The 27,436-nt window shown below is 43.5% G+C and overlaps 1 protein-coding gene across 9 annotated transcripts in view; it reads left to right on the top strand.

Moving 5' to 3' along the window:
- STARD13 (StAR related lipid transfer domain containing 13) overlaps positions 1 to 27,436 on the top strand; it is a 506,601-nt gene that overhangs the window by 458,016 nt on the left and 21,149 nt on the right. For all 9 annotated transcript variants that reach the window (XM_074986427.1, XM_074986387.1, XM_074986418.1 and 6 more), the window contains 5 exons: positions 445 to 508; positions 15,048 to 16,444; positions 17,671 to 17,844; positions 19,318 to 19,477; positions 24,005 to 24,203. In XM_074986427.1, the coding sequence (XP_074842528.1) occupies positions 445 to 508; positions 15,048 to 16,444; positions 17,671 to 17,844; positions 19,318 to 19,477; positions 24,005 to 24,203 (1,994 nt within the window). The remainder of the gene's footprint in view (positions 1 to 444; positions 509 to 15,047; positions 16,445 to 17,670; positions 17,845 to 19,317; positions 19,478 to 24,004; positions 24,204 to 27,436) is intronic.

Here is a 27,436-nt window from a genome sequence, read left to right as displayed (position 1 = left end):
TTGCAGTTCTGATTCTAAGTCTCCTTTGTGGATCTAACCCAGACTACCTAAAGTGAGGGATAAAATCTTAAATCCACTTCGGGTGGTTCTAATAAAGCCCTTGGGATCTCATATCATTTGTTAAAGAGGGGGTTTAGAAAGAGAACGTTATACATATAGTGGGGAAGTCATTTCTGCACTTTGTGCCTTGTTCATCCTAGCTGTAAAATAACTTTAAGGATCTTTGTCACCTTTATAAAGTGCTGTGTGATCTGTGGACAAAGAACAGGATATAAAAGCAAGGTAGTGACAGCTGTGACATGCCCTTCTGATGCACAAGTCCGTAGCAAAGAACTAATTAAGTTATAACCCCACAAGTAGACGAGAGGGTAACTTCTGAAACCATGAAAAGCAATTCCTTTGAATTGGCGGGATGCTAAGCTTTTTATTTTGCTTTCCCTCTAGACGATTGAACACATTGAACAAGTGTGCCTCAATGAAACTCGATGTGAACTTCCAAAGGAAAAAGGTAAGTAAACATTGTGAAAAACTCTGGCCTTTGTTCTTACCAATGTAATGAGAGCTCCTGGAATGAGGCATCAAGTGAGGAAATCACTCAAGTTTAAGTTAAGCAGTGCTTTTTTTGTGCCGGTACTTGCCAGTACCAAGTACTGGCACCTCAGCAGCCCCAGCCATGGGATTGGCTGAAGATGGGGAGTGGGAAGCTGGCTGAGTACCAGCTCCTTTTTTTTTTTTAAACAAAAAAGGCACTGAAGTTAAGCATGTGTAATTCTGAGCATGCATTTAAGTGCTATCCTGAATAGGGATGGCTTCCTGAATTACGTCCTTTAAATATGCATTAAAATAGACACCTCTGAATAGTACAGCAGGGCCAGAGATGCATGAATTAATGTAAATATTACATATGTTCAGTTCCTGTCAAGGAGAAAAGGATCCTATGCCTTCATATGACAGTGGGTTTTTGTATATCCCAGTGCCATGAGATTACATAATGGAAAATCTTTCCAGGAAGAAATGGAAGCTCCTGTCTAAACAATTACATTTCTTATTTCTCCTGCTGACTTCCTACCAGTTAAGAATATGAAAATAAACCTTGCCATACTTCCAGTCTTCCTGTGTAAATCAGGCAATATGTAAGGCTTAAGGTTTTGTTAAGAAATACAGAAAATGCTTATTCATTTTTTTTAATTAACTGACCTAGCATAACAGTTGAGCTTTTTAGTGTACTTGTGACATTGGCCCCAGGGCACTTTATAAGCAACAATATATAATGTAAAACATTGCTTCTAAGAGATACCGCTATATATCACTTTTTCCATCATAATGTGTCTCCAGCACTTTTGAAAACTGCCCATATAAGGTGTTCCTCTTGATAGTACTGGTGGTTTAATCTGCTTGTGTCCACTTTTCTATGTAAAGGAATTCAGATAGAAGCGGTCCAAATATGTTCTTACTGTCTATATGTGCCAGATTGTTCTTGTGTGGGACATTCATCAAACAGCCCATCCACCATCCAATCTGGCCATTCTCATCCAAATTGTGTCTACAGCAGTGAGGTCCCGTCTGCTTTTTCCTGTCTTTGATAATTCCATGTAACCTGCTTGTTAAATACCTGTTCTGGCCTCTCTCGAAGAGAGATGCCAAGTCAACAAACAATGCAGCAGTTTTTATGATGTGGACAGATGTGTGGTATACAAAGGAATTCAGCTCATCCATGCTCATTTCATTCTTGCAATGTACACCCAGGTCTGCAGGGGTGAAAACCTGATGCACTAAGCCCATTGCACCATCTAGTTGTTCTGGGTGGTTTCAGTTTGATTTTTATCAGAAATATTGCAGTTTAAACATGTGAGATTCTAGAAGAAACAAAATATTGATGATCACTGGCTGTGGTATTGAAAAAATGTGGAAATGTTACTTCCTGCACTTTCTCTCTATTTGAAAAATGTATTGTCCATCCAGGTGAGTATTTGAGATCCATTCTGGATCAACAAAAGGGACAGTGGAGATTAATAATTTAGGACTCTATTCACAGTGTATGGTTTTCTGCACCACCAAAGTCTGAATGGGTGCAGGGGGTGCAGATGCATTTCATGGGTGTACCAAACCTGTTTGTTTCAGTGCAGATGCTTTCTGCCCTTGTGTTTTTTTAATAAACTTAAAATCCCCACCTCTGTCCTCTCATTCTAAAACCTTCAGGGAAGGGCCAGAGGACCCCAGTCAGCCCCTCTGCTCTGTCTCACCCCTTGAAATTCTCTTGCAGTTCAGGTTCGAGCAGAGCTCACTCCTTAAGAAACATGCTCATTAATAAAAACAGGAAGCTTGCAACTGTATCTCTACTTGACAATAATAGATCTGGGAAATGTTCCACTGGTCGAGCTGCTGTCTGTACAAATAGCTTTTAACATAAGCTGCCTTATTGGAACACAAAAGTAGCCTAATATTACCTGGTTCAGGAGTTCAGCATGAATGTTTTGCATTGGTCTGGTCTGCACCTGCTTGACACATTCATGAAAACACAGCTAAGCAAGCTGCCAAACAGTATTATTGTGAAAGCTAATCAGGGTTAAAGCTGTTCCACTCTTTCCCCCTTCACCCAACCTCACATAGATACATTTGCCATGTGGGTGATTTAGTTTCCATAAACTTCAATGAGATTTGCACTTCTAAATCTTCCAATATTATGCTGAAAATATACCCTTAAGTGATTTGGACAGACAAAATTTAGACTTTGGATTAGCTGCTTTCTACAGCTGTGGATTCATGTGGGTTCCTGCCCCAGTGGGAAAAATCTGGCAAAATTCCATTCAAAATAAACCTGGGTTCTTTTTGTGTTTTGCTGGCACCTAACTGAGTTTGAGGAAAATACACCTTTCGTCAAGACTTTCCTATTTTTAACCAAATTGAAGGAATTATGTATCAAAAGCTCTCTGTCTTTAGCAAATGCTGCCAGTCCCTCATAGTGAAACCTGCCCCTCCTTTCTTTCCCAGTCATAATAGTGGTAGAAGACTCCCAAAACATGCATATTGGGGGCCTCAGGGTTCTTGGTTGCATAGACAGAAGCTGGAAGTTGGGTGAGAGAAGGAAGATCATTGGATCAGAAGCAGTGTTCCGAGGTTTTGAGGAGACATGTCTGAGTCAGCAGTGGGGATTGCACTCAATAGATACTGAGGTACAGATGGTAGCATAGGTATAAAATTATACTTTTCAAGACTCTTGCAAATCAAGTCAAGAATGCTAAAATGGCATTCACCTGCCTCCTCTCTAGATTCCATGGATATCACTGCATGTTGAACCTCTCTAATCCAGAACTCTCTCATCTGGCAAACTCTGTAATCCAGTATGATTTTAGTTAGTTGGATGACCACTTATCATGGGTGTGACCAAGTTTCCCATGGTCCCATAAAGTTTGTTTACAGCCACCAGTCCTGGCTCTCAGTGTTCTGTGCTGTTATTTAGCTGTGATTTACCCCTAAATGGCTTCTAAGAACCCAGTAAGCACTGAAAGCATTAATAATGTGTGAGACAATATTGACCTCCTGTCATCTGGCAAATTCTCTCAACTGGCACCAGTCAGGTCCCAGTGGTGCCAGACAAAAGAGGTTGAACCTGTATTACAATGCATGCTGGGAGACCAGAGCAGAGTGAAAGCTGAGAATCCAAGTGGATGTTATAGAACAAAAGAAGGAGAAATATGACAAAATGCCCTCAACGCTCCTCTTCGCTGACACTGGGGCAGTTCCACGTATATTGCTGAATTTGGTGGGAGGGTGACAGTTAATTTTGAAGAGAGAAACTCTTTCCTATTCCCTATAGTAAACAACAAAGAAAAATCTTATTTGGAAAAGTCCATGACATGCTGTAAGCTTTTACTAAGGCAGGATGCTACAACCTGTCAAACTGATTTCTTTTTAAATTATACACTTGAGACATGGGGAATATGTTCAAAGCCTTTCCTTGCAAAATTGTATTCGAATTCAGCCTACGTGGTAGAGGCTCCAAGTCACTGTTCAGCAGCCTGTGTGAAATGCGTCGTTGATCTCAAACCTGTTCTTAGTGGGCCAATATTAATATCATCATATCGTTGTAGTTGCCATCCTCTTTGGCTGACTTATCATAACATTTTGTAGGAGTACATTTGTGTTACCAGAGCAGTCAGATACCTAACTAGGAGATGGTTCAAAGGTTCCAAAATCCCTTTTGGAGCCTTCCAGTATTATTACAGAGAATGACTTTTTGACACCATTTGAGGGGGTTGGCACAACAGCTGCCAAGCAACTCATACAGCTGTTGTGAAGCACATCTTCCCCTCAGCAGATGCATAGTGGCAGACATAGCCCAGACAGGGAGCTCCATCTGTACCAGGAATGGGGAATCAGGAGGACATTACAGAAAAAAAAAATATGTTTTTGATTTTTCAAAGAACTGAACTTTTTCTCATTTTGGCGACGTCTACACGTGCGTGCTACATCAAAATAAAAGCGACATCAAAATAGGCTATTTCGATGAATAACGTCTACACGTCCTCCAGGGCTGGCAACGTCGACGTTCAACTTCGACGTTGGGCAGCACCACATCGAAATAGGCGCTGCGAGGGAACGTCTACACGCCAAAGTAGCACACATCGAAATAAGGGTGTCAGGAACAGCTGCAGACAGGGTCACAGGGCGGACTCAACAGCAAGCCGCTCCCTTAAAGGGCCCCTCCCAGACACAGTTGCACTAAACAACACAAGATCCACAGAGCCGACAACTGGTTGCAGACCCTGTGCATGCAGCATGGATCCCCAGCTGCCGCAGCAGCAGCAAGAAGCCCTGGGCTAAGGGCTGCTGCACACGGTGACCATAGAGCCCGCAGGGGCTGGAGAGAGAGCGTCTCTCAACCCTCAGCTGATGGCTGCCGTGGCGGACCCCGCTATTTCGATGTTGCGGGGCGCGGATCGTCTACACGTGCCCAACTTCGACGTTCAACTTCGAAGTAGGGCGCTATTCCCATCCCCTCATGGGGTTAGCGACTTCGACGTCTCACCGCCTAATGTCGATTTCAACTTCGAAATAGCGCCCAAGATGTGTAGCCTTGACGGGTGCTATTTCGAAGTTAGCGCCGCTACTTTGAAGTAGCGTGCACGTGTAGACGCGGCCTTTCACTGCAAAGTTTCAGGGAGGTGGGGGGGGGGAATCCATTTTCCAGTCCGCTCAAATCAGCAAATAATCCTGCCTCTGGTGTGTTAGGATGTACAAGACATTCTCCTCCCAATGTCCATTTCAGTGCATCTCTAGCTATTGCTTAAAAGCATGTTTAAAAGATTTGTCTGCCAAAACATATTTAAAGTAGAACCATGGTTGGCTCCATATTTACTGCCTTTTCATATCACACTCTTCCTCTCCCTGAATTATCTTAAACAGTTTGCACCGCTATTGCTTTATCTGTTTGGGTTTTGAGAACAAAGAGACTAGGCCTTCATCTGGTATAAACTGTCTTAGCTCCAGTTACTTCAATTTAGCTCTCATAATTTATACCAGCTGAGGATCTGCACCAATGTTGTTTGTTGTTTGCAGTGTATCTTAGCATTTTGTTGTTGTATGGTACAGGGCCCCCAGCACATAGGCAGGGGACAGTTTTATGGTGATAGATGAAATTCAGTGCTGATAAATGCAAAGTAATGCACGTTGGAAAATACAGTTCCAACTACACATATAGGCTACGTCTACACTAGCCAAAAACTTCGAAATGGCCATGCAAGTGGCCATTTCAAAGTTTACTAATGAAGCACTGAAATACATATTCAGCGCCTCATTAGCATGCGGGCGGACATGGCACTTCGAAATTGATGTGGCTCGCCGCTGCGTGGCTCATCCAGACGGGGCTCCTTTTTGAAAGGACGCTGGCTACTTCAAAGTCCCCTTATTCCCATCTACTCATAGGAATAAGGGGACTTCAAAGTAGCCGGGGTCCTTTTCAAAAGGAGCCCCATCTGGATGAGCTGCGCGGCGGCGAGCCGCATCAATTTCGAAGTGCCACGGCCGCCCGCATGCTAATGAGGCACTGAATATATATTTCAGCGCTTCATTAGTAAACTTCAGAATGACCGTTTGCATGGCCATTTTGAAGTTTTTGGCTAGTGTGGACATGGCCATAAAGTCATGAGGTCTCAATTACCTGTTGCCACTCAAAAAAGAGATCTTGGAGTCATTACGTATGGTTTTGTGAAAACATCCACTCAATGTATAGCAGCTGTCAAAAAAGCAAATAGAATGTTAGAAATTGGTAAGAAAGGGATAGCTAATAAGACAGAAAATATATTGTCTCTATATCAATTCATGGTAAGACCACATCTGGAATACTGTGAGTAGAGGTGATCACACCATTTCAAAAAGATATATCAGAATTGGAAGAGATTCAGAAAAGGGCAATAAAAATTATTAGGGGTATGGAACAGCTTCTGTCTGAGGAGAGATTAATAAGACTGGGACTACATCTACACTGTCCCAGAAGACCAACCCGCTCAGGGTCAATCTTCCAGGTTTTGATTTCACACATCTACTATGGATGCACGAAATCAATCTCTCGGGGGTGCAGTCAACTCCTCTAATCCTCATGAGATGCAACAAGTAAGGGAGATCGATGGGAGAAACTCTCCTGTTGACCTTCCCCAGTATGAATACTAACAGAGAAGTATCCGCGTTGGTTTGTATCTTAACAAAACAAAAAAAGCACTCATGGAGCACTTAAAGGCTAAAAAAAAAAGATATTAAGTGATGAGCTTTCATGGAGCAGATCCACTTCTTCAGATCTGGAGATAGTGCTGTACTAGAAATAGTATGGACAGCCAAGATAGTTGAGTGCAGATACATTGTTTTTAGCAACACTATTACTGTTGCTGGAATTGGTACCTGTGGTCCATGTACTTGCCTAGTGTAGACATAGCCTGGGAGTTTTCAGCTTGGAAAATATATGACATATGGAAGTTACGATAGAGTTCTATGAAACTCATGGGCCGTGTCTACAGTAGCCAAAGACTTCGAAATTGCCATGCAAATGGCCACTTCAGAATTTACTAATGAATCACTGAAATACATATTCAGCACCTCATTAGCATGCGGGCGGCCGCGGCACTTCGAAATTGACAGATTTGAGCAGATGGGAATAAGGGGACTTCGAAGTAGTCAGGGTCCTTTCGAAAAGGAGCCCCACCTGGACGAGCCGCATGGCAGCGAGCCATGTCAATTTTGAAGTGCCGCGGCCACCCGCATGCTAATGAGGTGCTGAATATGTATTTCAGCACTTCATTAGTAAACTTCAAAATGGCCATTTGCATGGCCATTTCGAAGTTTTTGGCTAGTGTAGACATAGCCATGATGTATGTGGGGAAAGTAAATAGGGAAGTGTTATTCACTCCTTCTCATAACACAAGAACTAAAGGTTGCCAAATAAAATTAAGAGACATCCGGTGTAAAACAAACAAAAGGGAGTAATTTCTTCACACAAAATGCAGTCAACCTGTGGAACTCTTTGCCAGAAGATTTTGTGATGGCCAAGACTATAACAGGTTTCAAAAAAGAACTAGATAAATGAATGGAGGATATGCCCATCAGTGACTGTTTGCCAGTATGGGCAGGGATGGTGTCCCTAGCTTTTGTTGCCAGATACTAGGAGTGGGTGAGAGGGGATGGATTACTTGATGATTAGCCGTTCTGTTTTTTTCTCTCCGGGACACCCAGCATTGGCCACTACTGGGAGACAAGATACTGGACTAGCTGGACCTTTGATCTGACCCAGTATGGCCATTGTTATGTTCTTATAAAATAATGGTTAAAATATTTAAAGTGTTCACGCCAGGATGGTTTTATAAAATCCACCTGTTATGGTCTTACTAGTGCCACAACAGGAATATTTTAAGTGTCTCATTTGTTTTCCATCCTCCTCCCCATGAACTCTCCCTTTAGTAGCAAGCTGTCACACAGAACCAAAAGGCATAGCTTTCAAACAGTCTCTCCCTTTCCCTGCAGAAAAGGTGACCAAAGCAGGATCAGCTGTTTCTTTCTCTTTTAATGCTGCTTCTCTAGGTGCTTAATTGTTTGCTGTCCATAGCTGCAGAACTGAAGCATTTACCTTTGTCAGCTCACATCCACTGTAGAGAAAATGTGTGCTACATTTTATACATAACACTGAAATGAATAAAAGTAGCTTTTCTAGTTTGGTGGCTTTACTTTATACTTTGGACAAAATCTAAAATGGATAACTCAACCTTTAAGTGATAGCCCAGCAAAAGTTTACAGCAACAATATAGGCTTAGATTAATCTGTCTCTTTACTGATTACATCACAGGGTATATCTTTCAAACTTCCCTTTTATTTCAGATGTGTTTTACGAAATGATTTTACATTTTCCAATCACATTAAGCAGCCAGGTTCTAGACATGTGGGAGATAATACAACTTTACTATCTAAACGGCACATAAAATGTTGCTAAGAATAGATTTTTTTTAACTGAGAATTTTCCACTCAGAAAAGTCTGTTTAGTTTACTGCCTTGTTTTACTCTGACAGCCTGTCAGATGTTACTACCTTCCGGAAATGGGGCTTCCAGAAATGAGGGAGGACAAGATGGCTCTTTGGAAATAATATACAGTAAAATTCCGAGATACGTGCATGCAACTTGCGCGTATCTTGGGTTAACGTGACTTTGAGTGGTGGGGAGCTGTGTCTGGCTCCGGGCTCCCCGGTGCCAGCTCCCCACCACTCAGAGGAGTGGGGAAACAGCTGCTGTGCTGGTCAGTTTCCCGGCTGCTGTCGGGGTGGCAGCTGAGAGCCTGATGGGAACAGCTGCCACCCCAACAGGGGAAACTGCTCCTGTCAGGGGCAGCAATCTACACTCAGGCTGCTGCCCCTGACAGGAGCCGGGAAACTGACCAGCATAGCAGCACTGGTCAATTTCCCCTCCCCTGTGAGCAGGATTGGTGGGGAGCTGAGAACCAGGTGGCAGTCTGGCTTCGGCCAGAAGAAGGGAGCTGGGAGCCAGGCTGCTGCCTGGTTCACAGTTCCCCGCCACTCTGAGAGCCAGGAACCTGACCAGCTCACCAGTACTGGTCAGTTTCCCAGCTCCCACAAGCACAGGGGAGCTGGGAGCCACACTGCCACCTGGTTCCTGGCTCCTCCCAACTTGCATGAAATTTGAGTTCTTCTTTGAGTGTCCCCATGGGTGCTCCACCTTAAGTGTCAGGCTTGCCCTGGCACCACAGACCAGAGATCTTCATAGCCGTTTTCAGCTGGACTGCGCATGCGCGGGCTCTGATGTGCTGCTTCATGCTCTTTTAGTCACATGCATGGTCCGGACTCAGCCAGTTCCTCTCAGCAGCCAGCAGCTGCATACGAAGCCTTTACCTTCTCCTCAGCCTTGAACATTTGCTTCTTTCTTCTCCTTCTCCCTCACTGCAATTCCTCCTGAGTTCATTATATCTGAAATAGAGAGTTATACAGTTGGACTTCTTACAGTTAAAGGGTAATGTTTTTAAGCAATTAGAGTTGTCATGTATAGTCCCTTGTTGGAGCTAACAGACTCCTACTTGTTGTGCTGTAGTTACTGTTACCATTTAGAAAGAAAGTTGTTTAACTGACTGTTCGCTCAAACTTATATAACCATGCCCAGCACCACTGGTTTTAAGAAGTGCGACACATGCTGCAAGGCAATGCCTGCCTCCGATGGCCATTCTAAGTGCATTTGATGCGTGGGAGAAGGGCACGTTCCTCAAAAGTGCCGGCATTGTTCAAAGCTCAGTGCACAGGCTCGTAGAGACAGGGAAAGGCAGTTGCACATGATTGTTTGACAAGACTCTCCAGCCGTCTTCTCTAGTGAGTGCTGAGCCTTCTGAAAATAGCCAGCGCAAGCACAAGGTGCTCTTCTCTGAGGGTGCCATGCACAAACGGCCAAGAGCTTCTCCCACTCAATAGTTGCCCAGTCTGCCCAGAGGAGTGATGAGTGAGGTTGAGGGCAGCACTGAAATGGTCTCTGGCTCATCTAAAAAGGCCAACACCAAGAATTGGTCCCTTCATCGGCACCAAAACATAAAGCGGAACCGGAAACCAGGTCAGCTCCAGACCGCTCAAAGTTGGCACTGTCGGCGCCCACACCTCAACACTGATTGGCATCGACGGACCCGAGTTTAATGGCACCATCTGCCCTGGCACTGACTGTGGCATCGACTATGGCACCGGTCCATATGGCACCTCTGGTGACAGTACCCAGCCTCAAGTCTGCGACACATTCACCACTGGCACCAATTGCAGCAGCACCAATCATTTCCCAACTGACTATGGAGCTGACTTGGGCAGAAAGATGGGTGTTGGAAATAGTGTCTTTGGGCTACACCATCCCTCTCCACACCGTCCCACCCACCACCCCTCCTACCTCATCCCTCTTCAGGACACCTCTTACAGGATTGTGCAATGACAGACGTGGATCCCCTCCTTGCCATAGGGGTGGTGGAACCAGTACTGGACAAGTTCAGAGAGAGAGGCTTCTACTGTGGATACCTCCTCACCCAGAAGAAGTTGCGCAGGGAGTGTGGGGAGACCCATACTGGACCTTTGACATTTAAATTGTCATCTGTGAAAACAATGTTTCAAGATGATCACGTTGACCTCCATAATTCCCGTGCTAGATCACAGCGACTGGTTTGCGTGTCTAAGTCTCCAAGATGCTTATTTTCATATAACCATCCATCCTGCCTACACATGATTTCTCTGGTTTGTTGTGGGTGGGGCACACTTCCAATACAGAGTCCTACCCGTTGGGCTTGCCATGGCTCCCAGGGTATTTTCCAAGACCCTTGCAGTGGTCGCAGCACACCTCCGACGTCTCAACATTACCATTTTTCTGCATCTAAATGACTGTCTCATCAAAGGGGCATCTCATGCAGAAGTTGCCACCATGATACATGTCAAAAAAGCTAACTTTCAGTCATTGGGCCTCATCATAAATGACCAGAACTTGATTGTGGAGCCCACACAAAGTATAGAATTCACTGGTATGCGATTGGACTCCATCACAGCCCGGACATACCTTCCACTCCCACATTACCGTACCATTCAAGACATCATTCACACGGTGTCTACGCGTCCCAAGGTGCAGATCATAACTTGCTTGCAGCTTATGAGGCACATGGTGGCCACAACTTACGTCATTCAAAATGCATGCCTGTGATTTCGATGCCTCCAGCACTGAATAGTGACTGTATACAGACCCACAAGTCACAACATTCATAGAGGGTCACAGTACCAAGCGATGTCCTCCAGTCACTGCAATGGTGGACTATGCCAGACAGTCTGCTTTCAGGCATCCTGTTTCATCAGCCACAACCAACCTCACTGATAAGAATGGATGCCTCTCTCCTGGGATGGGGAGCCCACCTGAACGGTCAGTCTGTACAAGGCCAGTAGTCCACTATGGAGATGTCTCTCATATAAACTTGCTGGAACTCAGAGCAGAGCGCAATTCCTGCAGGCACTTACTACCATGCATACACGGTATGCCTGTCAAAATACTCACAGACAATATGGCTATGATGTAGTACATCAATCACCAAGGAGGAACATGTTTCAGATCCCTTTGCACAGAGGGAATTTGCCTGTGGAACTGGTGCAGTCACAACATAATGCTAGTAACCTCTTACTTACCAGGCATCAACAACACTGAAGCGGATGCCTTCAGCAGGTGCTTTGCAATGGACCATGAGTGGGAGATCCACCACAATATTCTTCTCCCCGTATTGTATCGATGGGGGTTTCCTGTCACAGACTTATTTGCCACCCATCTGAATCGTCAATGCGGTCAGTACTTCTCCAGAGTGGGTCTGGGACCAAACTCCTTAGGCGACGCCTTCCTAATCAGCTGGAGGAGTCCACTACTGTATGCATTTCCCCCAACAGTGCTAATTCCCGGAGTGCAAGAGAAAGTCAAGAGGGATGGAGCCAGACTCATGCTCCTGCTGGTTCCCTACGCTGTGCAGGATGTCATTGCACATTCTGCAGCTCCTGCCTTGTCCCACAGATCCATTGACTCAGGATCAGGGGACAATTGTGTACCTGAAAAGGAGCACTCTCCACCTCACAGCCTGGCTCGTTGCTCGTTCAACAGTGCCAAGGATCTCTGCTTAGACCAGGTGAAAGAGGTCCTCCTGAAGAGCAGATGACAAACCACACATCAGACTTACCTTTCTAACTGGAAACAATTTGCAATCCGTTGCTCCTCCAGACCACTGTCTCCAAGTGAAGTGCCGATCCATACTATTCTGGACTATCTGGACTAAATAGCAAGGTCTAGCATTGGCATCATTAAAAGTGCATCTGGCTGTGATATCAGCGTTCAGGCACACAATCGATGGCACATCAGCCTTTGCGCACCCCATTGCATCACATTTGCTCAAGGGGCTGGCTAATCTGTAGCCCCAAGGTGGGCTATTGCGCCCCTGTGGATTTTGGACTTCGTTCTAGAGATGCTGATGAGAGGTCCATTCAAGCGTATGGCCACGGCCTTGCTCTGCTTGCTGGCATTAAAGACTGTGTTCCTCCTGGCAATTACATCCCCCTGAAGGATGAGTGACCTCTCTGCCCTGATGGCAATTCCCCAATATACCATTTTCGACAAGGATGGGGTGATTCTCAGATTACATCCCCGCTTCATCCCTAAGGTTGCCTCAGAGTTCCACTTTAATGAGCCAGTAGTATTCCCCATGTTTTACTCCAAATCACACTCCTCGACACATGAGGTGCAACTACACTTGTTGGATGTGAGAAGGGACCTAGCGTCTAGATCGACAGACCCAAGACCTTTCGGAGGACCGAGAGGTTGATGGTGTCTGTAGCCTGCTGTTCTAAGGGTGAAGCGATATCTTCGCAGAGACTGTCTAACCTTATCACGTCCTGCATCACAACTTGTTACTTGTTGTGGGGTGTGTCCTCACTGTGCCAAACAAGGGCACACTCAACCAGAGCGATGGCGGTGTCGATGGCATTCTTCAGAGGAGTTCCCCTTTGTGACATCTGCAGGGCGGCAACCTGGGCATCCTATGACATGTTCATCAGGCACTATGCCACCCACCAGCAGATGACTGAGGATGCCTCTCTGTCCACAGTGGTATCTGTCCTGGACAAGATTGGAAGCTGGACCCATCTCCTAGTTTATTTGCAGGGGCGCGGGGGGGAATACTACTCACTCACCTAAGGTGGAGCACCTGTGGGGACACTTGAAGAAGAAAAAGAAGTTACTCGTCTTCATGCAGTAACAATGGTTCTTGGAGGTGTGTCCCCGAGGATTCTCCTTCTGTTCTTCTGTTTCAGATTCAAAGTGGTTTTGAGGAACTGGCTCAGTCTGGACCATGCATGTGAGTAAAAGAGCGCAAAGTGGCATGTTGGAGCCCACACATGCATGGTTTGGCTGAAAACAGCCATGAAGATCTCCAGTCTGCAGTGCCAGGGCAAGCCTGACACCTAAGGTGGAGCACCCACAGGGACACATCTCCAAGAACCGTCGTTACTGCATGAAGGTGGGTAACTTCTTTTTATGTGAAGGTGCCCAGGAATACAACCTTCACATAACTCGGGGGTCTACTGTATGTGAAGTTAACTTAGTCTGCTTTAAAATGGCTGTACAGGAATAGCTTGGTCTGGGACTGGTCAGTGTAAATGATAGGACTCTAACTGACTTCACTGGGCTTCAGATCAGCTTCTTCATGAGCAGAAAGCTAAACAAAAAACTGCATGGTCCACACTGACATCTTACCAGATTTGTCTGGATCAGCCGAGAAGCAGAGTCACACATTAAGCTTTGCATCTTTTTATTTTAATATTTTTAAATTTTATTTTACTCAGTTACTACACTGCAGATTATCTTATGGTGCTTGGCATTTTGTCTCTAAGGCTATGTCTACACTAGCCCCCGCCTTTTGAAAGGGGGATACTAATGAGACGCTTCAGCAGATGCTAATGAAGCACTGCCATGAATATGTAGTGCTTCATTAGCATAATGCCAGTCGCGGCGGTTCAAAAGTGCCGCTTTCAAATTGCGTGCTGCCTGTGTAGACGGGGGCCTTTCGAAAGGATCCCCCCCAGTCTTCAAAAGCCCCTTATTTCTAAAACCAAATAGGAATAAGGAGCTTTCAAAGACTGCGGGGGTCCTTTTGGAAGGCCCCCATCTACACAGGTGGCACACGATTCAAAAGCAGCACTTCTGAATCGCCGAGGCCAGTATTATGCTAATAAGGCACTGCATATTCATGGTAGTTCCTCGTTTGCCAAAGTCTCATTTGTATCCCCCTTTTGAAAGGTGGGGGCTGGTGTAGACATAGCCCAAATGTTTATTTTTGTCTTGTGGGTATATGTATATGAATGAACAAATTTAACTGAAGACTTACTTTTTCTACAGGTTAATTCAGATCATGTACTAGGTTTTCCTGCTGTCATTGCAAATGTCTGTTTATTTTTCACAGCAAACAAAATGCAATGGGCGTTTGTTTGTGGTATGCACATGGCCCCATTAGTGTAGCATCTCATAAGCTCATAATCTTTAATGTATTTTTAGATCCAACACTGCTGTAAGGAAGGAAAAGTTAGATGTCTAACTGGCATTTGTGCCCTTGAAAATCTCCCTCACCCCCCAATATCCATAAAGAATTTCTTAGGCCTTAATTTTGCATTGTGCACTGGGCAGGCAGACTGCTTGTGCTTGCTTAGAGTCCTGCTGAAGTCAACAAGACATACACAAATACCAAAGTCCACTTGTGAGCTCTGCAAAGCAGGAATGGGACCTTGTGCCTTCTGAGATTGCATGTTAATTGCAGAGTCTTTGTTCTGAAATGAGAAAAGCTGAGTAAAGAGTTGATGCCCATTATGCTATGAACAGGCTAGTCTTCTGGAGCAATGTTACCATCTATAGCTTTTGCTATGTGAGCAGTATTTCATTGTACAAGCACAAGATTTGTGTTTGCTTTAATGAAATCAGAAAAATAAAGAAAAGTGCTGTGTTGAATAAAATGTAACGTTGTTTTCCAGAGTGAAGACTCAGATGAAGAAGACCTCTGTGCCATCAGTAATAAATGGACTTTCCAAAGGTCAAGCAGAAGATGGTCTCGGGTGGACGACATTGACACATTGCTTCACCAATCAGATAGAAATGGATGTTCAGGGGAGATTAAAATGAAAAATACTCCCAGCAGTGAGAGTGTACTTACTGATCTGAGTGAGCCTGAGGTCTCATCTATTCACAGCGAGAGCAGTGGAGGAAGTGACAGTCGGTGTCAATCTGGCAGTACTATCAGGGAAATATGTGACTACTCAGACCTGCATAGTGTAGAAAACACACTTACACATTCCACCACTCCTGTCAGCTGTACCATCTCCCAGATTCCTAAGGAGACTACAAATTATTCCTCAAACCTTAAGAATGAAAAATCCACACGAACGAGAGCCAAAACCTTTCTAAAGCGCATGGAGACGCTAAAGTCTAGAGGTGCACATGGAAAGCTAAAAGGCTTGGGAAGGCCTAGTGTCGTAGAGATAAGTGGACCTGTTCTTCAACATGAGCCAAAATCCTTAAAGGACATGCACTGCATGCAGATAGTGAATGGAGACCTCCAAAACTTAACCCAAGATGCAGCCAAAAGAGGACTTTCCTTTTCTGCCAAATCCAGTAACGACAGTATTCAGTCAGAAAATAGCAGCAGTGGAGTGAGCACACCATGTTTTAAGGAACACAAGTGTCATGAAACAAATAAGCGAGGTGGTATGTACCTGGAGGACCTGGATATTCTTGCAGGAACAGCCCTGAGACAAGTGGTAGATGAAAACCGTAAAAATGAATTTCACTCCCAAGAGAACCTAGTTGTACATATTCCCAAGGATCACAAACCTGGAACTTTTCCAAAGGCACTTTCCATTGAAAGTCTGTCACCTACTGACAATAGCAGTAGTGTGAATTGGAGGACAGGCAGCATCTCTTTGGGCAAAGAGAGGTGTTCTACTCCTAAAGAGCCCAGGCTCATGGCTTGCTGTCCTAGAGAGAGCAGAGTTAGTATTTATGATAATGTACCAGGTTCCCACTTGTACGCCAGCACTGGAGACCTTTTGGACTTAGAAAAAGATGACCTTTTCCCTCATTTAGATGACATTTTGCAGCATGTCAATGGACTTCAAGAGGTTGTAGACCACTGGTCAAAGAATGTACTTCCAGAGCTGCAAAGCAAGGATTTATTGGTTGGGGAATCTGCAGCGTTGCCATTCCAGTCACCCACACAAATTACATTAGACTTTGAAAGGAACTCTCTTTCTGATGGTCACACTACACCCAGTGATATGGACAGAGATGGAACATCTCTCAATGACTCAGAAACCACTGATAATAGGGAAAGGAGAGACTCTGGTGTAGGAGCCTCTCTCACAAGGCCAACAAGGTTGGTACCATAATGTCTTAAATTATTCCATCTATTTTTCATTATTATTTAGGTAGATTTTGAAAAATGATATAGTAAAGCCAGGACACCTATCTGAGCATTGTGAACAAATATCAAGAGATCGTGATCACCCTGCCTTGCCCTTATCACTAAATTGGGGACCCAGCTAGATGGAAAGGTGACTTCTGGGAGAAGAGGGCTCTGTTATGAAAAAGGTGAAGAGTGATCACAACAGAGCTAACTACAGTGTATACTTTCTTCCACAAAGGAGAGCACTTCAATCTCCCAGGCCACACAGTAGCAGACTTAAAAGTAGCTATCCTACAGCAAAGAAATTTCAGGACCAGACTCCAAAGAGAAATTTCTGAGCTACAATTCATCTGCAAATTCAATACCCTCAGCTCAGGCTTAAACAAAGACTGTGAATGGCTGGCTAAATACAAAAGCAGCTTCCCCTCCCTTGGTGTTCACACCTCCAGATCAACTGCTGGTAGTAAGCCTCACCCTTGCTGACTGAGCTAACCTTGTTATCCCCAGCCTTGCTCTGGCTTATTTATACCTGGCCCTGCAGATTTCCAAGACCAGCATCTGATGAAGTGAGTCTGTGCTCATGAAAGCTCATGCTCCAAACTTTTCTGATAGTCTATAAGGTGCCACAGGACCCTTCGTTGCTGCTACAGATCCAGACTAACAGGGCTACCCCTCCGATACTTTCTTCCACAAAGTATTTTAGTTTAAAAAAAAAACATGATATCATATATTCACAATGGGTGTCTTTTCAACCTGGCCTCTAAAATGTGCTCATCAGTTTTGTAAACAGAGACAGGCTCCAAATAAGGGGGAGACTATTCGCATACTAATTAGTTGCAGAATTTAGGCCAACATTCATACCTTTGTAGGGTATTCCAACACTTTGAAGAAAAATGCAAAGGAAATGCAGATGAGTTGTTATCAATATGTGCATCAGTATCAAAGAAAGTGTCTTAAATTAGACTAAAGATTTGCTCAAATCAGTTGGATTCTTTCCATTAACATCAGTGGACTGTTGATCAGGCTTCCTAGTGACTCACTGAAGCAAGACACTGTATTCTCTGTCCCCAAGAACAGTTCTTTTCACGAGAAATCACTGATTTTACATTGACTGATGCTGTAAATCATCTCCTTTTTCCTAATCGTGGCACTGTATAATCTCACTTTCCTTTCCTTTTCTTTTTTTTTTCCTGAAGGCGATTACGCTGGGACAGTTTCCAGATCTCTCATGGCCCAAACTACTCTGCAGCGTCACTACAGCTCAGTAATCAATCAGCAGCTCAACTGAATCTACTGCAAAAATTTTCCTTACTTCGCCTTACTGCCATCATGGAAAAATACTGCATGTCAAACAAACATGGCTGGACATGGTAGGTGCATTACATGTCTCACAAAACAGATATATATAGAAGGAAATTGTTTCTCTGAATTATATTATTATCATTCCACTAACCTAACCCCTTTCCTCTGACAATCAGAACGTGCCTTTTAGTCCGTAGTTATACAGTGAGTCATTGTCAAAGCCAGATATAGAATCCAGGAGACCTGATCCACCTTCCTCTTCTGACCACTAGACAGCCCACCCTCTCTGTAATAGCAGCCAAGCAGCAGAAAAATAAATAAGAAGAGTAGGAGTGAATAATTACAAAGAGGAAATTTTAAAATACGGCTCTCTAAAACTAAAGCTGTGGTTTGAAAGAAGCCATTGTTGGCCATACAGCAAGTATACAAATTGGTTTTATTGTTTTTTATTAAAAATAGAAATTACCAGTAGGAAACTGGGAATGATCTAGACAATACATTCTCCTGTATCTCCAGAAACATTTGTCCAATAATGATGACGGTGACGATATTTCACATTCAGACAGTGCTTCGCCCCTCCAAAGCACTTTATGAACATTAACTAATCTTCACAAACACCTCCGTGAGCTTGGCAGAATAATTAAGGTATCTCCAACCATACAGCTGGAGAGAGAGATCAGAGGTCAGGAGTTAGATTCACAGAAGAATTTAACTACCACTTTAGGTGCCTAACACCAAAATGTTAGCACTAGGGGCATTCACAGCTCCCCTGCTCAACTGCTGACATTCTCAGGCACGTCTTTCTCCCCATTCATTGCACAGGAAGACTGAATACCTGCCTGAGGCTTTGTAGCTCTCATCGGTGTTCCTATGAGATGCTGAGCATCACAACAGCTCAGTTCCTATATGTATCTGGGCCTAAGGGTTGTGGTGGTATTTTCCATACCACTCCAGGGGTTCATTTAGCTCCAGATGTTATCACAAACGTATACTTATTCATCAATGTTTTACCACTGCTGAAGCCAAGTTTCACACAAAAAGAAATCTGGCCTCTGCATCTCTTTTCTACCATCATTTATGGGAGAAAGTTAGTTCACAAAGTTCAATTAATCTTTTTGACCAGACAGCAAATGAGGTAGATCAGGGATGTATTTGGCACATAACACTGTAATTTATTACTGTAAATTACAGACAGCAAAAATGCTTAATCACAGAGCTGATATCCTAGAAACCAATGGGCCCATTACAGACATGAATTTGCACTCTTTCAGATATAGCTTTCATTATGTTTTGTTGAGCTGCTTGTGCCAAACATTCTGAAGGCAAGCACGCAACCTCAGGCAATCTGTTGCTAAAGGCTTTCAAGAAGCCCATAAAATGTGCAGACTTTAAAGGCTTCATATATCATGTATTAGAAAGGAAACTTTTATTTGGCTGTCTTTATCAAAAAGGATGCCTTCAGAATTCCTGGCTTCCCCCAGCAAGGTTAGTAGGATCATGAAAGTACTCTCACAGCTTAATTCTAACTGTGTGAATTCCAGGTCTGTGCCAAAGTTCATGAAGAGGATGAAGGTCCCTGACTACAAGGACAAGAATGTCTTTGGAGTGCCTTTAATAGTTCACGTCCAGAGAACGGGGCAACCACTTCCACAGAGCATGCAACAGGCACTGCGCTACTTACGCAGCAATTGTCTAGATCAGGTATGGATTTGACATTCATGGCTAAATCTCAAAGGGTTTTTAAACCACTGTTGAGTGACATGCATAGCCAAACTATGGAAAATGTGCTAAGCAATTCAGTTCAACTCAGTGGTTTGAGCATTAGCCTGCTAAAGTCAGGGTTGTGAGCTCAATCCCTGAGGAGGCTGTTTAGGGATCTGGAGCAAATAGATTAAAACAATCTGTCAGGGATGATGGTCCTGCCGAGAAGACAGGGAACTGGACTTGATGACCTTCCAGAAGTCCCTTCTGGCTCTAAGAGGTGTGTGTGTAATTTTTATCCTACTATTTCCAAAAACAATAGCCTTTGATGTGGGAAAGCATGTGATTTTTCTGTTCACCAAATTAAATTAATGGGTAGCAGGTTTAAAACTAATAAAAGAAAGTTCTCTTTCACTCAACGCATAGTTAACCTGTGGAACTCCTTGCCAGAGGAGACTGTGAAGGCTAGGACTGTAACAGAATTTAAGAAAGAGCTAGATAAATTCATGGAGGTTAGGTCCATAAAAGGCTATTAGCCAAGGGTAGGAAGGTGTCCCTGGCCTCTGATTGTCAGAGGCTGGAGATGGATGGCAGGAGACAAATTGCTAGGTCACTGTCTTTGGTTCCTGCCCCCCTGGGGCACCTGGCACTGGCCACTGTCAGCAGACAGGCTACTGGGCTGGATGGACCTTTGGTCTGACCCATTGTGGCTGTTCTTATGTAAGCAAGTTGAAATGGTTTTACCATAAAAACATTTTACTTTACCAGCCCACTTCAGTGCCAGACCATTCTAGAGCTCTCTACAAGTTATGGTAGTGCTGGGCAATGATTGACATGCTACTAACACTTTTGTTGATGTATTAACTCACTGTGCAAGAGACATATATTTTTATTGTTCCTCCCCTAAAGATAGAGCTCTATATAGATGTGTACATCAGGGTTCAGCAACCTTTCCAAAGTCGAGTGCTAAAATTTGGCCTTTTGACCTCGGTTCCAGTGATACTTTTTAAAGTCACTAATAGTCCTACTTACAACAGCCTCATTAATAAATAAATTAAGAGGCAGAACTTTATCATTTAGGTGGTGGTTGATAGTATTAGCTGGTCTTTTGTTGATCCACAAGTGGCATGTCTTTGAGCAAGCTCCTGGGTGCGTCGGCGGAGGAGAGGTGGGGCTGAGCTCCCACCTCGTATACCAGTGAAAATCAGCTCACATGCTGACCTCGGTACACATCCTAACAGCATACGTTTTGTCCAGAGAGCTCAGATAGCAAGCTGTGGTTCTGCATTGCAAGAGTGCTTGCTCAGTTTCCCATGCACCCCAAGGCCCATTTCTGAATTTTCCAGTTTTTGCTCCTTACCCTGCTTTTGACAGTGTGCTCCCTACAGGGGCCAATCTCGTGCCATAGGCAGTTTCAGCACTGTGGGCAGAAATGGGAAAATAAGTAGGGGCAGTTTAGAAAATCATACCATAAGTCCGTGTAGCAAATTCTCAATCAGTGTCCATCATGATGACATCTAGATTTGTTTAGTGAGAGTGGAAGAACTGGGAAGCATAGAGCAAAGTGAAGAAGCAGAGCTGGATTAAGTAGAGGAGTTAGAGGAAAGGAAATGTGTATAGGTGAGTGAAAAGGAGAAACAAAAAGAAGGGAAGCAAAAGGGACCTGTGAAATAGGACAACAGACCAAGACTCTGAGGAATAATGGGAGAAGCAAGTGGAAAACAAAGAAGACCAGGAAACAGACCAGACAAAAGCAACAGAGAGAATCCAGCCAGCCAGAAACAGCCTGTCTTGTGACATGGGCGAGTCTCTGTTTCAAGAGGCCGTTGGAAATTTGTCAGAGCAGCAGGAGAGATCCAGTTCCTAAACTGAGGAAATATTAAATAAAAGATAAAGGTAGAAGGAAGGTTTTGACATCAAAGTGCTTCCAGGCTGTGAACATTTAAAAGCATCTGTGAGCAGAGATGTTCCCCCAAACCCAGAGTTAGGATTTCAAATGTTCAATTAATTCAGCTTCTGCACTTAACACCTACTGTCCTTATCCCATCTAATTTAGAATCAGCTAATGCCTGTCTGTTGAGACCTAAGCAGTTTCCGGCACTTTCCTGTACAATGGCTTGTTCAACATATTTCATCGTGCATGAAAGGAGCTAGCCTAAAGCCCTGTACTACTGGATTTGCTGCTGCATGTACTTAACAGAATTGCAGTTGTTTATGTAGTTGTAAACTATTTGTGTCAGTTCTGAGATGAAGTGAGGAATCCTTGTCATTAAGGATCAAGATAATTATTTAAATACAGCCCTCAGAAAGAGAAGTCTCTGCTCCTTTCTTTGTTGGCTGAGCTTTTATTTCTACCCATCCACTGTGCATTGGCAGAATAGAGTATCCATAGCACATGAGGAAAATAAAAGCGGGAAAATTAATCCCTGGTGTAAATCCTTTGGTGTCAGTGTGTTTATGGACCCCTTGTCATTACAGGATACATTTTTCATACTGTGAAAGAGAGCCCGAAACACCTGTTTTTATGAAACCAAGAGCTACCCTCTCTTGATTTAATTGAGGATTTTTTCCAAAGAAAAAGACATAGGTGTACTTTCATTACACAAAAGTAGAGATTAGCAGTAACTGGGTGTCAAGCACAAGGAAACTGTTTCAGTGCAGTTTGATGTCTGGCCTCTGACTCTAGTGTAGCTGTGAATTTTAAAACATTGTTTATACCAGCGAGCAGCCTTTGCCCCAAGTCCTGAGGTTTTGTTTCACATCTCTCCAGCATGCTCAAGTTTTATATTTTGTACTGAAACAATTGTGGCCAGGAGTCTGTTATAGTCCATATACCAGGAATGGGAAGCACTCGAAAGGGAGAGAAGAAATTATGGGCAATCCAGATGGAAAGACCCAGACACTTAATTGTGAGAACTAAAGGTAGCTTTACCACTAAATATAAACATAATTCACCAATGTGCACACAATGCAGATTTCAGTTCTGTAAGTTCAACATATAAATTTAGATTGAAAACATCACAAACAAAGTTCAGTTATATGACTTTTCCTAGCCATAACAGAAAACATCTCAAAGGCACTATTTCCAGTCTGACACTGTATTCCACTTATAAATGAGTACACAGCATGCACAGAACTAGGTACAGTTTAATTTACAAAAGCTGCATCATCTCTGTGTTTATCATCAAAACATTTCAGTATGTGACCATTGAACACGGAAGGACTTCGAGAGCATCCATTATTGTTTTCAGGATGAGGATGGAGCTACATGAACCATGGAATGGATGCTGCAAAGTTGAGCACAGGAGGTTGTGTGCCTTAAGTGCATAGTTAGTTGCTTTCACGGTTGGATATGCAGTCCAGTAACTTTGACTCCAAGTTAACAAGACACAAATACTAGCTATACATAGCAGGCAAGAGGAAGCAAACTTTATAATTTAAAGCCCAAAATATGCCAACTTTATTCTTTTTCTAGATTTTCTTGGTATTTTACCTCTTCTCCTGTAAACTGAAAATAACAACATGAATACTTCCCAAACGGAACAACGTAAACTCCCTTGGGAATGAATATGTGGTTCTTGCTCAGGAATTCATCTCAGGGGAATGCTACTTCTGAGAACTACTGTAAAAGGACAGCACTGCTGTGAAGGCACTAACAGGGCTCATTTTAAGAATTACCACTTCCTTCAGAATAGAAAGCAAACGATAAAAATATAGCATAGTGTCTCTGCACAAATAATCCCTCTGCCACCTCTGCTTTGTAACTGCTGGGCTTTTCATTGGAATTGGAGGAAACTTTGGGGAGCAGAGAACAGGATGCAGGAAGACAGATTTAGCGTCTTGGTGTTAATCCTACCAGGATGTCACAGTCTCTTGACACATAGTACATTACTTAGCTGCTGATCATGTTGTCTTGTTAATCTTCAAAAATAGATAGATTCAATAAGCCAGATTCTCAGAGGGGCTGAAAATCAGTTCATCTCCATTAAAGTAAACTAGCTATGCCACTAGTAACAGAGAGACAGACGTGCTAGTCTATATACTATGAAAACAAAAAAGCAACCTTGATTACTATTTTTGGTTCTCTGTGCCTTAAATATTGAGTCTGTTCTGGTATGGCTATGAGCTGAAGAAGTGGGTCTGTCCCATGAAAGCTCATCACCTAGTAAATTATTTTGTTAGTCTTTAAAGTGCTACTGGACTGCTTTTTTGTTTAGCTATGCCAGTGCACGTCTGCTAAGGGACTAGCTCATCATCTTTAAGCAATGTCATACCACATGCATTCTGACCTTTTGGTGTGTGATTTGGTACAATAAGGAAGAATTACTTAGTGTGTGAGTCCCACAGCAAAAGTATGAATCTGTTTATGATTTATCTTCTGAACAAGTCTACTAGCATTTCCATTAAATCTTGTTCTCACCTATAATAGTAAAACAAGTAACACACCTTGCTCACTAAGTAAGACCTTGGTAGGATAGACTTGAAAGAAATGGCTGTTTAACTAACCTGACATGTCTCCTGGTTTAGGTGGGTCTGTTTCGAAAATCAGGAGTGAAGTCCCGAATCCAGGCCCTGCGTCAGATGAATGAGAGCTCCCCTGAGAATGTCAGCTATGAAGACCAGTCAGCCTATGATGTGGCAGATATGGTAAAGCAGTTTTTCAGGGATTTACCAGAACCTCTTCTCACCAGTAAGCTAGGAGAAACCTTCCTCCAGATCTATCAATGTAAGTAAAACATCATGAATGTTACTCAAGTGTCAACAGTAGGCCTCGGTCATTCAACTAACTTCAAAGGGCTTTAGATCAGGCAAACTGTGATTGGTGCTGTAGGCAGCACAACATAAAGGCAGTCTCCAAGAGAGCTGCATGCCCAAATCCCATTAACTGGACACCATTGGGTGTCCAAATCCCACATGCAGCTTTGGAAATCTCAGCCTTCCAATCAAAAATAAGTGCACAGAGAAAGAAGAGATGCACAGGGAGCACCAAAGCAGGAAATAACCTGAAACTGTTTCTGTTATATTTTTCTTAAATGTTATGCACTCCCTTCATCTTGGTAAAGTCTTCTGAACGTGGAAAGGTTGGCAGCTTGGCCTTCAAATGAGAACATCAATATGAAATGAATTTTCATGAGGGACATAGCTTTTGAGACTTTGCATTTCATTATCTCTCCTAGCATTTATACATACTCCAGTGCCATAGTTTAGATCCCAGACTTCAGTCCTGCTAAGGAGAAGAAAAGCTTGAGGGCTTTTTTTCTCCTAATTTCATTCCCCAGCAGTCCCCCTCTCCTCCTCTGGAGTCAGGCACCCCCAGCCCCTCCACTCTAACCCAATCCCCTACCTCTCCCTCAGAGCCAGGCAGAAAGGTGTCAGTGCATGTAAGCCAGAAAGTGAAACAGTCTAATTGTCCAAACTTGGAAAGAAGTCAAAAGTAAACAAACATTGGCAATAGTTAAAAATTAATTCGCAATTTAAAACGTTCAGTTGTAGGAAGTTCAGTTGATATTGGTGAGAGAGCAACCATTTAAAAATACCTGTTGAGTCCAGCTTTCAGAAGTCTGTTTAAGATAGCTGTATGCCCTAAGTACACCTCACAATTTTTAATGTATTTCTCTTCGCAACTCCTGAGAGGCCTGAAGTACTGTTACTCCTGTTTCACAGGTGATGAGCTGAGACAGAGGAAGATAGAAACATGGTGAGACCAAGGTCACACTGGAAGCCTGTAGGAAGTAGTGAATTGAAGCTAAGTCTCTCTAGTCCTAGACTAGTGACCCAATCACTGGACCAGGGAAGGCCAACCAGTTAGAGATTTAAGAGCCAAAACAGCTGTGGACAGAGTGCAAAGAGCCACGTATCATATATTTATTTGTATATATCGATCAATCAATCAATAGATATTATATAGAGAGAGGTATAGATGTATAAAGATAAAAATAAATATACTAAATAAACAAAAATAAATATAAATATATTATATGTGGCTAAATGCCCCCATCCTTCCCCAGAGCCAGACACCCCCAGACCTTGATCTAACCCAGTCCCCCTCCCCTTCTCCAGAGCCAGGCACCCCCCAGACCCCCACTGTAACCCAGTCTCTGTCCCCTCCTCCAGAGCCAGACATGCCCACGCTCCCTGCTCTAACCCAATGCTCTGCTGCAGAGCCAGGCACTCCCAGCTTCCCTGCTTTAAACCAGTCTCCAGTACCTCTCTCAGAGACAGGCGCCCCCAGCCTACCCCCTACTCTAACCTAATGCTGGCGACTCACCAGAGCTGTCATTTCCACCCCTCGCTTCTTCCTCCAACTGTTGAGCAGGGTGTGTGCGCAGACCACTGAACAGTCCTCCTAGTGTGTGGCTCTGAGCAGGAGTTGCATTTCGTTGCTCAAAGACCTGCATGCAGCTCAAGAACCATGAGTTGGCCACCCCTGCATTGGACCATACTTCTCTCTGCTTTTACACCCAGCAGGGGCAGGGTCACACTGAACTTCAGGCACATTTCATCACACTTTATGAAAAGCAACTGTAATATTTTGCACCAATAAAGTTTAACTCATAATTATTTGCATCAACAAAAGAGCAGGCTTAGTGGGGGGCACATCTAATTTCAGGGACATATTTTATGTTCTCATAGTGACTCTGATAAAAATGTGTTTTAGCCATTGTTTGACAAAAACTAGGACTGTGCCTGTATTAACACAGGAGGGGAGGCCAATCTACTGTCACATTTGAATGCTCAGCTCTCTAAAAAGCCTGTATGGTTTTAGAGTGTGGAAACTCATATAAAGCTACAAAGCCAGTAAAAGTAAATCTTCTTTTAGGCTGTTGCTAATCATTGTAGAAGCTTCCGTTTTGGGGAAGTCAGGTGTATTTTATTTATAACTACAGCTGGCCCCATTATACTCTAGTATAGCACATAGAGGAAAGATTTAGAGAAGGAAATTGAGATATATCTCACTTTATGGATCAGCCTTTTAACATAGTCTTGTAGTTATGAAAATGTCATTCATGAAAATAATAGTAAACCTTCCAGGTACAGTATATATAGGGAATAAATGAATCCCGAGGTATAATAAGGCTAAAGAGCTTAAGTCTGTAATGCTAGGAGAAGAAGAAATGGTTCTGGGAAGGATTTCTTTGCACTGTGTGGGTAAATTTAAGATGCTCGCACATACTTCACTATGGATATGTTTAAAACAAAGCTGTGACAGGGCAATACATTCGACAACATTTATATTTCTTTACTTCAGGTAGTACCGGTAGAGGCACTTTTTGGATAAAAGAAAAAATAAACAGTGACTTGGGTACCAGTGGTGCCTCATAAAGTGTGTCATTAGAGAGATACTTTACTTTGGGAATTTTTGTGAAAATGCATGTGGTTTACTTAGTCACCAAAACTGAGGTTAGGAAAGATTCTTTCCCACATGGTACACTCACATGAACTCGAGGAGCTGAGATACTGTTGATATATCCAGAACAGGTGAAGTTCTGTGATTGCAGGGGGATGGGCATATCGCAGTTCAGATTTTGCTTAGTTACCCTGTACTTGGCATAGCAGTAGGTTTATGTTACTCCGTTTAACCCAAACTCCCAGTTAAGTGAAGTTACATTCCTCAAGGCTGTACATTATACACCATAGAATCATAATATCGTAGAATTCTAGGGCTGGAAGGGACCAGAGGAGGTCGTCTAGTCCAGCCCCCTGCCTAAAGCAGGATCAACCCCAACTAAATCATCCCAGCCATGACTATGTCAAGCCAGAACTTAAAAACCTCTAGGGATGGAGATTCCACCACCCGTCTTGGTTATGCATTCCAGTCCTTCACCGCTCTCCTGGTAAAATAATGTTTCCTAATATCCAACGTACACCTCTCCCTCTGTAACTTCAGGCTATTGCTTCTTGTTGTGCCATATGTCACCACTGAGAACAATCTCTCTCCATCCTCTTTAGAGCCTCCTT

The sequence above is a fragment of the Carettochelys insculpta genome, chromosome 1, assembly GCF_033958435.1.
Source record: "Carettochelys insculpta isolate YL-2023 chromosome 1, ASM3395843v1, whole genome shotgun sequence".
In the NCBI taxonomy this organism is placed as follows: Eukaryota; Metazoa; Chordata; order Testudines; family Carettochelyidae; genus Carettochelys; species Carettochelys insculpta.
Note: the sequence above shows the minus strand (reverse complement) of the source record. Positions and strands in the feature narration are given on the sequence as shown.